This window comes from Eubalaena glacialis, chromosome 2 (genome assembly GCF_028564815.1).
Source record: "Eubalaena glacialis isolate mEubGla1 chromosome 2, mEubGla1.1.hap2.+ XY, whole genome shotgun sequence".
Classification (NCBI taxonomy): Eukaryota; Metazoa; Chordata; class Mammalia; order Artiodactyla; family Balaenidae; genus Eubalaena; species Eubalaena glacialis.
In genome coordinates this window covers 45,908,804-45,926,983 of record NC_083717.1, presented here as the reverse complement: position 1 = coordinate 45,926,983, position 18,180 = coordinate 45,908,804, and the positions used below count along the sequence as shown (strand labels likewise).

Below are 18,180 nucleotides of genomic sequence, written 5' to 3'. Positions count from 1 at the left end.
ATTTTAAACAAATGTTTCCAAGGACATACTCAGGAAAAGACAAATAATCTTGAATATCATCAATGCTGAGAAGTCTTAATATGACAAAACTCTCTAATTATATACAAACATTCAGAAACTCAGCATTAACATGTTGGCATGAGGCTAGTCATCTCTCACACAACTCTCACTGTTACCTTTTAGATAAGTGGGATTTGTGTGTGTGTGTGTGTGTTTAATGACAGCAAATTTACACTGATATTTCCATTTTATCTTGCTAAGGTGAAATTCATGGGAAGGTATGTAAATACATACGAGGTAATACATACAAGATTGCAAATGTATTAAAATGAGAAGATATTAGAATGGATGGGTCAATTATTTAAAAAAAAAATCTCCTCTAGCCACCAAGGATCTTAAGCACAAGACACTGATGTGAAAAAACACTTTCTTTTGTGTACACTAAATGTGATCTTGTACAAATATCACCTCCCACGTGGCTGTCTGAAGGATCTTAGCACGAAGAATACACAGAAAGTTAAATAATAAGCGATGTAAACAATCACTGGCTGTTTAAACTTTACTGGAAGAAGACATAAACCCACATGCAGGAAAGCTAAATAAGAGTAACAAGTTGGCTGAGAAGATCACTTAAGATTTTCTTTGGGAAATACTCTATTCAAGTACATGAGTATAGCAAATGATATATATTGATACGATACATATTTAGTTAATTACTTAACCCACATCCATTACTAAGAACGTGGATACTCAGGAAGAGCGTACTCACAGACACAAATACCTACAGGGCAAAGGAAGCAGCAAAAGGAGCAAAGGGGATCAGATGGCTAGACAGACCATTAAGCAATGCTTGGATACAGTGATAGAATTAAAACAACTCACATGACAATCAGAGGTCAAAATTAGAATGCCCGTTCACAAAAATTTGGGTCTACCAAATAGCTGAGTTTACTCTTATTCAAATTTTTTTTAACACATCTTTATTGGAGTATAATTGCTTCACAATGCTGTGTTAGTTTCTGTTACACAACAATGTGAATCAGCCATATGCATACATATATCCCCATATTCCCTCCCTTTTGAGCCCCCTCCCACCCTCCCTATCCCACCCCTCTAGGTGGTCACAAAGCACCGAGCTGATCTCCCTGTGCTATGTGGCTGCTTCCCACTAGCTATCGGTTTTACATTTGGTAGTGTATACATGTCAGTGCTACTCTCACTTCGCCGCAGCTTCCGCCTCCCCCGCCGTGTCCTCAAGTCCATTCTCTATGTCTGCGTCTTTATTCCTGTCCTGCCCCTAGGTTCATCAGAACTATTTTTTTTTACATCCCACATATATGTATTAGCATACAGTATTTGTTATTCTCTCTCTGACTTACTTCGCTCTGTATGACAGTCTCTAGGTCCATCCACCTCACTACAAATAACTCAATTTCGTTTCCTTTTATGGCTGAGTAATATTCCATTGTATATATGTGCCACATCTTCTATATCCATTCATCAGTCAGTGGACACTTAGGTTGCTTCCATGTCCTGGCTATTGTAAATAGTGCTGCAATGAACATTGTGACACATGTCTCTTTTTGAATTATGGCATTCTTAGGGTATATGCCCAGTAGTGGGATTGCTGGGTCATATATTAGTTCTATTTTTAGTTTCTTAAGGAACCTCCATACTGTTCTCCATAGTGGCTGTATCAATGTACATTCCCACCAACAGTGCAAAAGTGTTCCCTTTTCACCACACCCTTTCCAGCATTTATTGTTTCTAGATTTTCTGATAATGGTCATTCTGACCAATGTGAGGTGATACCTCGTAGTTCTGATTTGTATTTCTCTAATAATTAGTGATGTTGAGTATCTTCTCATGTGCCTCTTGACAATCTGTATGTCTTCTTTGGTTAAATGTCTATTTAGGTCTTCTGCCCATTTTTTAATTAGGTTGTTTGTTTTTTTGATATTGAGCTCCATGAGCTGTTTGTACATTTTGGAGATTAATCCTTTGTCAGTTGTTTCATTTGCAAATATTTTCTCCCATTCAGAGGGTTGTCTTTTCGTCTTGCTTATGGTTTCCTTGGCTGTGCAAAAGCTTTTAAGTTTAATTAGGTCCCATTTGTTTATTTTTGTTTTTATTTTCATTACTCTAGGAGGTGGGTCAAAAAAGATCTTGCTGTGGTTTATGTCAGAGTGTTTTTCCTATGTTTTCCTCTAAGAGTTTTATTGTGTCTGGACTTACGTTTAGGTCTTTAATCCATTTTGAGTTTATTTTTGTGTATGGTGTTAGGGAGTGTTCTAATTTCAATCTTTTGCATGTAGCTATCCAGTTTTCCCAGCACCACTTATTGAAGAGGCTGTCTTTTCTCCATTGTAGGTTCTTGCCTCCGTTGTCGTAAATTAGGTGACTATATTTGTGTGGGTTTATCTCTAGGCTTTCTATCCTGTACCATTGATCTATATTTCTGTTTTTGTGCCAGTACCATACTGTTACTGTAGCTTTGTAGTATAGTTTGAAGTCGGGGAGCCTGATTCCTGTAGCTCCATTTCTCTTTCTCAAGATTGCTTTGGCTATTTGGGGTCTTTTTTGTTTCCATACGAATTGTAAAATTTTTTGTTCTAATTCTGTGAAGAATGCCATTGGTAGTTTGATAGGGATTGCACTGAATCCATAGATTGCTTTGGGTAGTATAGTCATTTTCACAATATTGATTCTTCCAATCCAACAGCATGGTATATTTCTCCATCTGTTTGTCATCTTTGATTTCTTTCATCAGTGTTTTATAGTTTTCTGAGTACAAGTCTTTTGACTCCTTAGGTAGGTTTATTCCTAGGTATTTTATTCCTTTTGTTGCAATGGTAAATGGGATTGTTTCCTTAATTTCTCTTTCTGATTTTTCATTGTTAGTGTATAGGAATGCAAGAGATTTCTGTGCATTAATTTTGTAACCTGCAACTTTACCAAATTCATTGATTAGTTCTAGCAGTTTTCTGATGGCATCTTTAGGATTTTCTATGTATGTTATCATGTCATCTGCAAACACTGACAGTTTTATTTCTTCTTTTCCAATTTGTATTCCTTTTATTTCTTTTTCTTCTCTAACTGCCATGGCTAGGACTTCCAAAACTATGTTGAATAAGAGTGGCGAGCGTGGACATCCTTGTCTTGTTCCTGATCTTAGCGGAAATGCTTTCAGTTTTTCACCAGTGAGTATCATGTTTGCTGTGGGTTTGTCATATATGGCCTTTATTATGTCGAAGTAGGTTCCCTCTATGCCCATTTTCTGGAGAGTTTTTATCATAAACGGATGTTGAATTTTGTCAAAAGCTATTTCTGAACGTACTGAGATGATCATATGGTTTTATTCCTTAATTTGTTAATATGGTGTATCACATTGATTGCTTTGCATATATTGAAGAATCCTGGCACCCCTGGGATAAATCCCACTAGATCATTGTGTATGATCCTTTTAATGTGCTGTTGGATTCTGTTTGCTAGTATTTTGTTCAGGATTTTTGCATCTATGCTCATCAGTGATATTGGCCTATAATTTTCTTTTTTTGTGATACCTTTTCCTGGTTTTAGTATCAGGGTGATGGTGGCTTCATATAATGAATTTGGGAATGTTTCTCCCTCTGAAATTTTTTGGAAGAGTTTGAGAAGGATTGGTGTTAGCTCTTCTCTAAATATTTGATAGAATTCACCTGTGAAGCCATCTGGTCCTGGACTTTTCTTTGCTGGAAGATTTTTAATTACAGTTTCAATTTCATTACTTGTGATTGGTCTGTTTATATTTTCTAATTCTTCCTGGTTCCGTCTTGGAAAATTGTAACTTTCCAAGAATTTGTCCATTTCTTCGTGGTTGTCCATTTTATTGGCATATAGTTGTTTGTAGTAGTCTCTTATAATCCTTTGTACTTCTGTGTGTCAGTTGTGTTTTCTCCTTTTTCATTTCTAATTTTATTGATCTGCATCCTCTCCCTTTTTTTCCTTGATGGGTCTGGCTAAGGGTTTATCAATTTTGTTTATCTTCTCAAAGAACCAGCTTTTAGTTTTATTGATCTTTGCTATTGTTTCCTACATTTCTTTTTCATTTATTTCTGATCTGATCTTTATGATTTCTTTCCTTCTACTGACTTTGGGTTTTTTTGGTTCTGCTTTCTCTAGTTGCTTTAGGTGTAGTGTTAGATTGTTTGAGATTTTTCTTGTTTCTTGACGTGAGATTGAATTCCTATAAACTTCCCTTTTAGAACTGCTTTTGCTGCATTCCATAGGTTTTGGGTTGTCATGTTTTCATTGTCATTTGTTTCTATGTATTTTTTAATTTCTTCTCTGATTTCTTCAGTGACTTCTTGGTTATTTAGTTGTACACTCTTTAGCTTCCATGTATTTGTGTTTTTTACAGTTTTTTTTTCCTGTAATTGATTTCCACTGTGGTCCAAAAAGATGCTTGATATGATTTCAATTTTCTTAAATTTTCCGAGGCTTGAGTTGTGACCCAAGATGTGACCTATCTTGGAGAATGTTCCATGTGCACTTGAGGAGAAAATGTATTCTGCCCCTTTCGGGTGGAATGTTCTATAAATTATCAATTAAATCTATCAGATCTATTGTGTCATTTAAAGCTTCTGTTTTCTCATTTATTTTCTGTTTGCATGATCTGTCCATTTGTGTAAGTGGAGTGTTAAAGTCTCCTACTATTATTGTGTTACTGTCAATTTCCCCTTTCATGGTTGTTAGCATTTGCCTTATATATTGAGGTGCTCCTATGTTGGGTGCATAAACATATATAATTGTTACATCTTCTTCATGGATTGATCCCTTGATCATTATGTAGTGTCCTTCCTTATCTCTTGTAACAGTCTTTATTTTAAACTCTATTTTATCTGATACAAGTATTGCTACTCCAGATTTCTTTCGATTTTCATTCACATGGAATATCTTTTCCCATCCCTTCACTTTCAGTCTGTATGTGTCCCTAGGTCTGAAGTGGGTCTCTTGTAGACAGCATATATATGGTCTTGTTTTTGTATCCATTCAGCCAGTCTGTGTCTTTCGGTTGGGGCATTTAATCCATTTACATTCAAGGTTATTATTGATATGTATGTTCCTACTACCATTTACTTAATTGTTTTGGGTTTGTTTTTGTGGGTCTTTTTCTTCTCTTGTGTTTCCCGCCTAGAGAATTTTCTTTAGCATTTGTTGTAAAGCTGGTTTGGTGGTGCTGAATTCTCTTGGCTTTTGCTTGTCTGAAAAGCTTTTGATTTCTCCATCGAATCTGAATGAGATCCTTGCTGGGTAGAGTAATCCTGGTTGTAGGTTTTCCTCTTTCCTCAGTTTAAGTATATCCTGCCACTCCCTTCTGACCTGCAGAGTTTCTGCTAAAAACTCAGCTGATAATCTTATGGGGATAACTTTGTATGTTATTTTTTGTTTTTCTCCTGCTGCTTTTAATATTCTTTCTTTGTATTTAATTTTTGTTAGTTTGATTAATATGTGTCTTGGTGTGTTTCTCCTAGGGTTTATCCTGTATGGGACCCTCTGTGCTTCCTGGACTTGGGTGACAATTTCCTTTCCCATGTTGGGGCAGTTTTACACTATAATCTCTTCAAATATTTTCTCAGACCCTTTCTTTTTCTCTTCTTCTTCTGGGACCCTATAATTTGAATGTTGGTGCGTTCAGTGTTGTCCCAGAAGTCTCTGAGATTGTCTTCAATTCTTTTCCTTCTTTTTTCTTTATTCTGCTCCTTGGCAGTTATTTCCACCATTTTGTCTTCCAGCTCACTTATTCGTTCTTCTGCCTCAGTTCTTCTGTTATTGATTCCTTCTAGTGTATTTTTCATTTCAGTTATTGTGTTGTTCATCTCTGTTTGTTTGTTCTCTAGTTCTTCTAGATCTTTATTAAACATTTCTTGTATTTTCTCAGTCGCTGCCTCCATTCTATTTCTGGATTCTGGATCATCTTTACTATCATTACTCTGAATTATTTTTCAGGTAGATTGCCTATCTCTTCTTCATTTATTTGGTCTTGTAGGTTTTTACCTTGCTCCTTCATCTGTGACATATTTTTTTGCTGTCTTATTTTTTTGTTTGTTTTTGATGGGTGGGATTGTGTTTCTGTCTTACTGGGTGTTTGGACTAAGGCTTCCAACACTGGAGCTTGTAGGTTGTTGGGTAGAGCTGGTTCTTGGTGCCAAGATGATTACCTCTGGGAGACCTCACTCTGATGAATATTCCCTGGGGTCTGAGGTTCTCTGTTAGACCAGTGGTTCAGATTTGGAGCTCCCACTGCACAAGCTTCGGCCCAACCCTGCCTCGTGAACCAAGATTCTGTAAGCTGTGCGGGGTGGCAAAAAAAAAAAAAAAAAAGGAGAACAATAACAAAGAGTAAAAACTAAAATTAGACTAGGAAACTAACAGGTATGTTAGAAAGAGTATAAAAATAAAAATGTAGATGAAACAACAACCGGAAGGTAAAACAGAACCACAATAGTAAAATAGAGGAAAAGAAAAAAAAAGGGGGGGGGGAAAGGTGGAAAAGGCCTTGGCTGTGGAGGGTAGGGCCTAGGCAGAGGCAGGGTTTGGGCAGCCAGCAGGGCCTATGCTTAGGACCCACAGGGCTGGAAAAGGCCCTGGGGGGTGTGGGGGCTGGGGCTTAGGCTCAACAGAACAGAAAGGGCCCTGGCCTCTGGTCTCATAGGGTGGGGGACCCCGCCTGGGAGCCCAGCAGGCTTCCGGGGCCTGAGTGGGCAGGGCAGATGCTCTCCACTCCTCTCCCGCTCCTCTGGTCCTGGAAGGCCCCTCCTGCCTGCCTCTCCTGTTCTCCCCCGGCTTCCCTCCTATGCCCCCAGGACCAACGTGGCCTGGAGGGGGCCTCTGAGGGCATACGACTTGGCCCAAGAGCCAGGTAGACTTCCCAGGCCTATGGGGCAAGGGAAACGCTCAGTGCACTCCCCCCTGATCCGAGCCCCCAAGGGTCCATCCAAGCATAGGAAACCTTCCCCCCTCTCAGCCACCCTTCAGGGGCGCCAGTACTGTTCATCCTCCACTTCTCTTCCCCCCTCAGTCCCCCCATGTCCGACCAGTTCCCTTGGGGGTTCCTCCCATCTCCATCGGTATCAAGGTCCCCCACCAGCATCCAGCAGGCACCCTAGTTGTGGGGAGACGTGACCTCCACGTCTTCCCACGAGGCCATGTTGACTCCGCCCTCCATATTTAATTTTTATACAACTTTTTAGGAGGTTATTGATCATACAATCAAGGTATACACATTTATTTTTCCCCACCCGCAAGATTGTTCACTTAAAGTGATTACCCTGGAATATTATCTAATATACAAAATATAAGTCAGGTGTGTGTATGTGCACGTGTGTGTATACACATATTCACTACCTATCCACCAGCAAAGTAAAGCCCAACACTTGTTTTTATAAAGTTTAAACTTTCAAACCCAGCCCCACCTATTCATTTATACATTGCCTATGTACATATCTATATATATTTCTACGGTTAATTTCATGCTACAACACCAGAGTTGAGTAGTTACCACAGAGACAGATCTATGGCTCACAAAGCTGGACCTATCCATTACCAGGTCCCTTATAGAAAATGTTTGCAACCTTGGTATAATAAACTTTTCTTACCATATTCAGTAATATTTGCTTACTGACCTTCCATAATTGTTTTCATTACTATTAGCAGTAGATACTTTAAAAGATTAACAGTACCCCCTTTACTTTGCTTAGTAGTTCATAACTGACAAACACACACTCCTATTAACTTCTAATAAGGAGTCTATGGGCTGTCATTAGTAAATTACAATGTACAAATAGGGAGCCAGAGCTAAGAGGCTAGATGGTTGCCAAAGAGAAGCAAGAGAGTTAGCCCTTCATCTGAGTCCTGGGTATCCACTCTTCACTGAACCACAACTGTGCCCAAAACCAGAAGAATGCAAAAGCAGAACACCTCATCTGACATACAGGCAGGCAGCTCTGCACAGTAGTAGACAAAACTCTGGAGTCACAAAGACCTGGATTTGAATTCCACTTCTGCTACTTCTTGGCTCTGTGTCCTTGAAAAGTTTACTTACTTAAAGTTCATGACCATGGGAACATCTCTAAAAGGGACAAAAAAATATTCACCTTGTAAGTGGTTAGGAGAAAAATTCATTCATTCAAAGATATCTACTGAGTACCTTCTTTGGGTCGGACACTGCACAAGGCTCTTTGTATAAAGAGTGAGCCCAATAGATGTGGTCCAATGAGACGACATTTACATTGCACTTTGCAGAGTTTCCTACACATAACCTCTCAGAGTGCTACTGGATTGGTGTTGTCACTCTATTATTTTTATTATTATGAGGACAGTGGTTGTGTTTGGGAAGACTGGAGAAAACAACTCAATGAAGGTGGTCAGCAACCCAAGTCCCTCCCTTCATTCTGACCATCCCTTCCTCACTGACACTGTTATGACGACAGATAGACAATCAAGGTATAACATATATCGGGACAGTGCTGCCTTCCCCTCTCCACACAGCTTATCAACCTGTGCCCACTTCCTCCACAGTTCCGATCCGAGGCAAACCCACGTATTGCTATTCCCAGTGTTCACAGCAGGTACAGCAAGCACCACCTATATGCTATTGATTCTTCCTGCCCTGCCTGTGAGCAACACGGCACCAAGCCCATAGGGTTCCTTTGCATCTGCTCATCCAGTGCCCTGGGTAGTTGTTATGGTAGCAGAGTTGCCTGGCAGGATGGGAAAGCCCATGTGATACATCCTCAGAAGTAACTCTGACACCTCCTACCATCCTCTCCAGTCACACTGATTTCCTGCTCTTCCTGACAAATACCAGGCACACTCCTGCCTTCCTGGAACCTGCACGCTGGCTGTTCTCTCCTTTAGAAATGCTTTGTCTCCAGATACGCACATGACTTGCTTCCTTGCCTCCTCTAGGACTTTGTGTAAATGTTATCTTCTCAGAAGAGATATTTCCTGACCACTGTGTTCAAAATGGTCACACCTCCACCCGAGCACTCCTCTGCTTTATTTTTCTCCATTAAATCTATCACTTTCTGAATATATCTGTAGCCCGCCACCATCTAGAATAGGATCTCCATGAGGAAATACCCTGTTGTCTGCTTTGTTGACTGCTGTGTTCCCAGTGCCTCAGGGCAGGATCACCACGTAGTAGGTATGGGAAGGAGGGATGGAAAAAGAAAAAAGGGGCCAATCCCATGAAGCACCCTGGGACATGGTTTACATATTTGTCTCACTGACCCCATTTATGTTGAGCAATGATTTCTGAGATAAAACAAAAATAGTAAAGAACACGTAATTGAAGTGTAGAGAAATTGACGCACATGTTTAATTCTGCAAGCCGTAGGTTGTTTCCTCTCCTCTCTGCTTTGTCATTTTGCTTCTCTGTGGTCACTAAACTGAAGCTCTGTGGTTGCCAAGCAGAGTTTCTGGAACTATCCCAACAGGGTGCTTCTCTAAACCACTCAACTCATCCACTTAAACTTGCACCAAAGCGAGCTGCTTAAAACTCCAACTGTCAAATAAAGTGTTAGGGAAAGATGTACCCCACTGTGGGATTACATGGATGGTGGGGCGAGGATGGTAATAATCCTTCCATTCAGGATTACTGGCTATAGACCATGATAATAAGCCATTCCATCACCATAATTATCCCTGTATTTAAAAGGGCACAGTGGACAAAGAAAAACATACACCTTCCTTTGATGATCAACATTTTTTAGATTACCAGCTCTCAGTTCTCCCAACTTGCAGATGTGCATTTCTCTAAAGCCCTAATATACATAGTTTTATGAATAGGCTTTGGATTCACACAGTACTGGATTTAGATCCTGGCTCTGACACTTACTAACTGGATAATATTAGGCAAGTCATTCAACCTCCTTGGCCCTCGATTTCATGCTGAAAAGGTAATGATAAAAATAATAACGGTAATAAATACAACCATAACCATAGCAGTGAGTCCTTGTTAGGCACTTGTGACTTCCATGTACTGGGCTAAGAGCATTCTATTTTGCTAGCATCATGAACAGCAACCGTAACTACTCGGATTTACTCCCCAACCACTTGAGTCTTAACCTCAAAACACATCCTCTTCAGGCCTTTCCAACCACATACTCAGAGCAACCACTCCCTTCTCACCTCAACTGGCTGGTTATCTAGCACTGTCTAGAGACTGCCTCATAGTGTTGGTCATTGTTTCCAGTACCTCATCTAATCTCAATTCCATCATCAACACTGGAGATGAGAACCAGAGGGGACTCTCTGTATTCTCTAAATACTTAACTGATTTTCCAAGGCATGAGAAAGTATCTTGTAAAATAACTACTGGGGGGCAATGCTGACAGGAGAAGGAAGTAAGAAAAAAATAGCAAGATAAGAAGAAAAGAAGGAAAAATAAGCTACTCTCCCTCTGAGTCTCCTTAATTTTAGTTTCTTCATATTGAATCTGACATTTGAGAACTCCTTCAGAACGCACCTACCCACTCAGGGCCTCCAAGTATCACCACCTTCCCCAACCAAACTGAATTTCTTATGGCCCCACAGCACCTAGCAGTCAACTTCAGACACAAAGTGAATCAGTATATTTTACATAAGCAAGGTTTGCAGAAAGGCTGGGAGAAGAAGAAGACAGCTTCCAATCTGACAAGAGAGGCTGACTTCTACACAACTAACCGAATACAAGGTGGTGGTGGTGTTTGGCAGTAGGGTGAGGTGCCCTAACCGCCTCCTAAGCCCCAAGTCTTGGTGATGAGACCAATGGAAATGAAACGGTAAGACTACCTTTTGCCCATCAGAGGTGGGACATACACAGCCACCTACTGGAGACAATCTGGTTGTCAGGCAACCATGATAGGCTATCAGCCTGAGTAAAAGTGATAACATACAACTATGGTAATAGTTGTTAATAAAATAACATGTCAATCACAAAAAGGGAGAGGTCCTGCAAGGAAGCCTAGGTAAAAGTTTGGACCTGCCCATTTGAACCCTATGGAGGGAAGAGGAAGCCTATCTCACAGGACTTTAAGAATCTTGGTTTCACTGGCAAAGCAGGTTGGCATGTGGAGATGGATGCAGTGGGTCCTAGCAAACAAACTGTAAGTGTGTCAAGTTCTCATCTACAGCTCAATCTCTCCTGTGAAATGGACAGCACACCAGATGCCATTTCAGTGTAGAACCTACCCATTGTCCGTGCAGTGATTCATAGAACAATCTCCTGACTCTATGTGACTTCTCATGTAGGCTGACTTCAGGGAGTTAATACACCTAACATGGATTTTTCAAGTATTTCCAGGCCCTGAAATAATTCTTTTTCCCAGCAAGTTAATGAAGTAGGTGTTGATTATGATCTGCCTTCCAAAGTAACTTGACAGCATTGAAACAATGAGCTATTAATGTCAAAATGAGCATTAGAGTCTATATAGTATTTAATTCTCACTAAAAATTAGTTGTGATTGTCATTTGCAGCTTAGTCCCATGATCATTTTGTTTATCATGAGTCGGTCCTCAGAGCCAGGGGGCCACTGGACAGTTAATACAGGTCTTGGAGCTTGCGACCTTCTTAGGGTCTTATCCAATGACACTCTTGCCCAGCACCAATATGCCTTCACATCTCGACCTCCTCTACCTGTTCTAATCCCTTTCTCTCTACAGACTTCTACAGAAAGCAGGATGAGGTCGGCGCTCGGCAACAGTAGAAGTAGTGATGCTTGCAAATGAAGGCAGGAGGGTCATATTGATTGTAGAGTTGGGAAAAGCACCACAGAGAAGGAAGATTTCAGCTGGGCCTTGAAAGATGAGCGGAATGAAGAAAAAAAGGGAGGAGAAGATGTAAGATGTAACATGGATAAATGAAAATTTCATAGAACATTAAAAGTAAAGGAAGTAAAACAGTCCAGCATGACTCACAGTTATTTTTTCCTCTTGAGCAAATAGGTGAATAATGGCGATGTTGCCAAGAAACGATGGTCTGTATTTGGGGGGAACTCCAGGTAGACAGTGAATTCTGTCATGAGACAAGGGTTCTGTGGGGTATCAAGTGCAATATGAATCCAGGGCTCAAGAAAGAGTCTGGAGACATGGAAGCAACCTAAATGTCCACAGACAGATGAATGGATAAAGAAGATTTGGTACATATATACAATGGAATATTACTCAGCCATAAAAAGGAATGAAATTGGGTCATTTGTAAAGACATGGATGGACATAGAGAGTGTCATACAGAGTGAAGTAAGCCAGAAAGAGGAAAACAAATATCGTATATTAACTCTTATATGTGGAATCTATAAAAATGGTATAGATAATCTTACTTGCAAAGCAGAAATAGAGACACAGACACAGAGACCAAATGTATGGATACCAAGGGGGAAGTGGTGGTGGGATAAATTGGGAGATTGGGACTGACATATACACACTACTATGTATAAGATAGACAACTAATGAGCACCTATTGTATAGTACAGGGAACTCTACTTAATGCTCTGTGGTGACCTAAATGGGAAGGAAATCCAAAAAAGAGGTGCTATATGTATACATACAGCTGATTCATTTTGCTATACAGTAGAAACTAACACAACATTGTAAAGCAACTATACTCCAGTAAAAATTAATTTAAAAAAAAAAAGAGAGAGAGAGTCTAGAGAAACCCTTCTACCAGTGTGTCGTTTATTCTAAACCTATCTCCTCCCGTTTTGGTTTTATGGCTGGTTGGAGCACCTGCACTGACTATTCCAGTCTCCACCTGACCTCTACTTTCTCACATCCATTATTCCTCTTCCCTCACACTTAAATTTCTTCTTTGCCTCAAATTCTTTCCCCCGTAACTGTCAGCCAACACTTCATTTCCTTTGCTGACACTGGCAGGATGAGAAAGTGACTGCAGGACATTCAGGCAATACTGCTGAAGCTCAAGCTGGCACCAAGACGGCATCGGGCACTAAAACGTGAGATAAACCCCCATGGGTGCCTGAGACCACAGATGTTCCATCTCTCACCCCCCTCTGGAAAGCTCCACACGAAATAAGTTACACCAAGGATACTGGCAAACATCCTATTAACCTCGTTGTCCTCTGGGCTTGTCACACGCCAATCCCTACCTTCTTCCTCATTTCCTCCCCCATTTCATGAAAGCTGCAGAACTCTGTTTGCTCTTCATTAGGAAGAAACAGATAAACCAGATCTGAGACAAGGACTAACCAACTCCAGAACTCACAGATGACAGGAATTCAGCAGGACTTCCATTCATTTTATTTTTTTTAATAATTTTTATTGGAGTATAGTTGTTTTACAATGTTGTGTTAGTTTCTCCTATACCACAAAGTGAATCACTATATGTATATATATCCCTCTTTTTTTGGATTTCCTTCCCATTTAGGTCACCGCGGAGCATTGAGTAGAGTTCCCTGTGTATATTTTATACATAGTAGTGTATATATGTCAGTCCCAATCTCCCAATTCATCCCACCCCCCTTCCCCCCTTGGTATCCATATGTTTGTTCTCTATATCTATGTCTCTATTTCTGCTTTGCAAATAAGTTCATCTGTACCATTTTTCTAGATTCCACATATGTGATATTATACGATATTTGTTTTTCACTTTCTGACTTACTTCACTCTGTATGACAATCTCTAGGTCTATCCATGTCTCTACAAATGGCACAAAAACTACCATGTGACCCAGCAATCCCACTCCTGGGTATATACCCAGAGAAAACCAAAATTCAAAAAGATACATGCACCCCATTCACTGCAGCACTATTTACAATAGCCAGGTCATGGAAGCAACCTAAATGTCCATTAACAGAGGAATGGATAAAGAAGATGTGGTACATATGTACAATGGAATATTACTCAGCCATAAAAAGGAACGAAATTGTGCCATTTGCAGGGACATGGAAGGATTTCCATTCATTTTAAAAATACATAAAGAACAGACTTGTGGTTGCCAAGGGGGAGGGGTTTGGGGGAGGGAAGAGGTGGGAGGATGGGGTTAGCAGATGTAAGCTTTTATATAGAGAATGGATAAAAAACAAGGTCGTACTGTATAGTACAGAGAACTATATTCAATATCCTATGACAAACTATAATTGAAAAGAATATTTTAAAAAAGAATGTGTATATATGTACATATATATGTATAACTGAATCACCTTGCTGCACAGCAGAAATTAACGCAACACTGCAAATCAACTATACTTCAATAAAAAAAATTTTTAATTCATAGATAATAAATTCAGATTTTAAATGAGTATTCAACTTGGGCTCTACACCTGTCTAAATCTCTCTATATCTTCAGTCAATACTATATAAAAAGAGTTCCTTGATAGTATGATGAGTTTTTTCCAACAAAACCAAAAAAATGTTGACTTTAAATCATAAACTGAAGAGAAGTCAAAGAGAAGACACTAAGAAAAGCCCTATGAATGCACACACTGCCATCATTGATTTCTCTATTAAAAAAACATTGATGGAGCACACACCATGGGCCAGGCACGGAGCTGGGCCCTGAGCAAAGACAAGTTAGACAAGACTTCCCCAGTCACGCCACCCCCAAATTAACATAGCCTAGTGTAAAAGATAAGCAAGGGAGGGGCTAACTTCTGTGCCAAGTGATGAACTGGATCCTCAGGTAGTGGGAGCAGCCCACCCAATACAGGGGGAGGAGGAGGAACGGGGGGAGGAGCAGTGGGTAGGTGAGATAGTGCACCTGACCACAAGTGATCCTACGGGTCTGATGAGCTGCAGCCCTGTCGCTCCATCCTCTGCAAACAGCTCACCAAGCAGATAAATGGCAATGAGGGGCCACGGAAGGAAGACTCAGTCTCAGTCTATGTCAATTATTTTTAGGGCAGGAGAAGAGAAGCAGAAGATTCTTTTTCAAGAAAGAAGTTTTTAGTTGTTGTTCTTTGTTTGTTTGTTTAATGGCTGAGTTAAATCCAACTACCCAGAATAACCTAAAGGACTGCACATTCCAGGCTCTTCTGCATTTAGCTGGAGAAGAGAAAATAACCACTACCACCCATCTGCAAACCATCCATCCGCCATCACATCACTGACGGCCCTCAGCACAGCCCACAGCCACTGCAGACACACGTCATGTCAGAAAGCCCTCCAGCCTTCATTCAAGGCAGAGCAGAATGCTCACCACCCTTGACCACCCCCCATCCACACTTCAGGCCTGTGTTTGTCATATTTCCTCACCTATCAAATCCTACTTATCCTCTGTGCCAATCTGAACACTGCCTCACACACGACAAGCCCTTGGGTCCCCACATATGATCTCCTCCAACCACTAAGCTGCCAGGAGAAAGGCTTGAATGTTTTGCACAGACAGCCAGCCCCAATATCTGTTTGCCTCTTATGCTACAATTAATGCTATGTCCTAATAGATCACAACTTGAAGGCAGAGTCACATTCTTAACCATCTCTTATTTCCAATAGAATCTTTATGATGCCCGAGTTAGAGTAGGCATTAAATATTTATAGTCAGCGAAATAGTTTAACAGCACTAACTTTTAAAACAACTTACTCTAATTTGAGTTTGTTAGCCTATCAAGGCCAAGAAGCCCACCTATTTTTTTTCTGATCAGTTAATAAGTAACAAGAAGATAAAGATTAACATTAGTATACAATTTAACATCTTACCTCCTTCATAGTGAACTATGAATTAGGAACTATGTTTAAAAAATCACTTAATTTATATTTTGATTAGTGGAAAAAGATATTTCAAATTTACAAATAACAGTAAACATCATAAAAAATTGTTACAAAAAGGATTTCATAAATGTTAATGGTTATGAAACAAATAGTTAAGTCATTTAATGGTTAATGGTGTCTTAACATAGTAATGCTTCCAAAAGAATATGGTCTTCAAATATCCACAATCCCACCCCCCAGTGAAATCTAAATGTATGGCATAATTAAGAGGCTTTGGTTCTAAAAATAAAACCAAAAATCCTAGTGGAATAACCAGTTTTCTCCATAATTATAACACTAACCTAAAATTAGGTTAAAAAAATTAAGCCATTGCCTCAACACTGAAACCTACTTCCAGTGCCATAAATGTAAGATTTTTTTAAAAAACTGATTAAACTGATTACCCAAATCATAGTTGGTCATCTGATGATTACATTTAAATTAAATTCATCCTAGAAATATAATATTTGTCACATTATACTTGGTTATTTTTATTATAGAAATACTAAAGCTTTATAAAAATCACTGAATTGATAAGAATTTGTTTCCTTTAATGTTTGGCTTTCTTTTCATTTTTAGAGGAGGCAAGTGAAGTTGCCCACAGGTAAGTGTGCACACATGTGCACAGGAGCAGACACTCACGCAGGTATGTACTTGTGAAGGAGAAGAGAGTTCCAACTCTCTGGCAGTCAAAAGGAGACACATATTCTTACATTTCTTAGGAATGTGAATATGCATTTTTGTCTGTGGGTAGTGGAGACAGAGAGACAGAAACAGACACACATTTCAGCAAAAAAGTCAAAGTTATGCTCTTGATTTCTTTGCCAGGAGATGGAAAACAGAAAACTCATCCAATAGGGCTTTTAATGCCTTGAAGTATTCTAGGAAGGTTATTTGTAATACTTGGAAAATACATAGAGGTCAACCCCCAAACAAATGGGAACACTGGGTGCAATCAATATTACCTTCGTTTAAATTCTTATAAATGGCATCCTCTCCATGCAAGCTAACCACAAAAATAAATCCTAACCAAATTTTTCAAGGGCACTGAATACACTTTTAAAAAAAGAAAAAAAGACAGACAAACAGGAAAGTGCCCAGCCCTGGTCTCACCTCTGGCCCTTCTGGCGCATCCTCTCCAAGGGGAGTTTTCTGGAACACATCAAAGATGCCATTGCTGGAAGCCCTCCTGTCCTCGGCAGGAGAGGCGTAGGTCCCCTCGGAGTCTGTTTCCACTACATGGAAGTGGCCTGCTTCTTCCTGGCTCCAATCCAATTCTTCTTCAGACTGTTTCAAAGAGCTACTGCTACTTTTGGGAACGATCCCTGCCGTCGACAGGCTGCTAGGCACCGAGGTGTAGGACGACTGGGGCCGGGAGTAAGGCCGCCCCTCCGGGGCCAAGGCCTCAGCCTCCAGGAGGTCAGGAACGGAGAGGCTGAGGCGGCGGTCCAGACAATGCCTGGCCCGTAAGTCCAGGGGTTTGTCTGAGTTCTTTTTCACCTTCCTCTTGCTCAGGTTGATTAACAAAGGCCTGGTCCGCTGTTTTAAAGAGCCCCAGACAGAAGGTTTATCCAGATCCATGGCTGCATGAAGACCCAGGAAGTCACTCTGGGAAAGAGTGCGTCTCTACAGGCCCTTCCTAGGAAACAGAAGACAAGAAGAAAGAACATGAAGCTACTCTGTGCTGTCAGGGCACATCAAAGTGGAAAACATGACTCAAGAATCTTACCCTTCCCATTAAGTGATCAAGATCGAAACATTTGATTGGTAACATCTACAAATATCAGGAAAAGCATTCTTATGGAACTGAATTTTTAAGATCTTTTTATCAGAGTAGTTACAGAAAAGTTAAAGCAATGAATGCATGAAACTATAAGGTTGACACAAAAAATGTGACATTAAAAGACTGTTTTCTCAGTTTGGTTTATTTCACTCATTGCACTCCAGGTTCATCTTTGTTGCTGCAAATGACAGAACTTCCTTCTTTTTATGACTAAATAATATCCCACTGTATATGCACGTATATACCACATTTTCTTTATCTATTCATGCTTCAATGGCCATCTAGGTTTTTTTTCCAAATCTTGGCTACTGTGTATAATGCTGCAGTGAAAAGGGATGCAGATATCTCTTGGAGATACTGATTTCATTTCCTTTGAATATATACCCAGAAATAGGATAGCTGGTTTAATTCTAGTTTTTCGTTGTTTAAGGAACTTCCATATTGTTTTCCATAATAACTAGACCAATGTATATTTCCACCAACAGTGTGTAAGTGTTCCCTATTCACCACACCCTCGCCGACACTCATCTCTGTCTTTTTTCTTTTTATAATCACCATGTATTTTTGAAATTTGCTAAGAGAGTAGATCTTAGGTGTTCTCAGCACACACACACACACATAAAAATGGTAAGTATATGAGGTGATGGAGATATTAATTAACTTGCTTGTGG

The 18,180-nt window shown here is 40.0% G+C and overlaps 1 protein-coding gene across 4 annotated transcripts in view; it reads right to left on the bottom strand.

The window, feature by feature from the left end:
* MCTP2 (multiple C2 and transmembrane domain containing 2) overlaps positions 1–17,307 on the bottom strand; it is a 190,183-nt gene extending 172,876 nt beyond the window's left edge. For all 4 annotated transcript variants that reach the window (XM_061181797.1, XM_061181798.1, XM_061181800.1 and 1 more), the window contains exon 1: positions 16,840–17,307. In XM_061181797.1, coding sequence (XP_061037780.1) covers positions 16,840–17,307 — 468 coding nt within the window. The remainder of the gene's footprint in view (positions 1–16,839) is intronic.
* Positions 17,308–18,180: the final 873 nt, after the last annotated feature.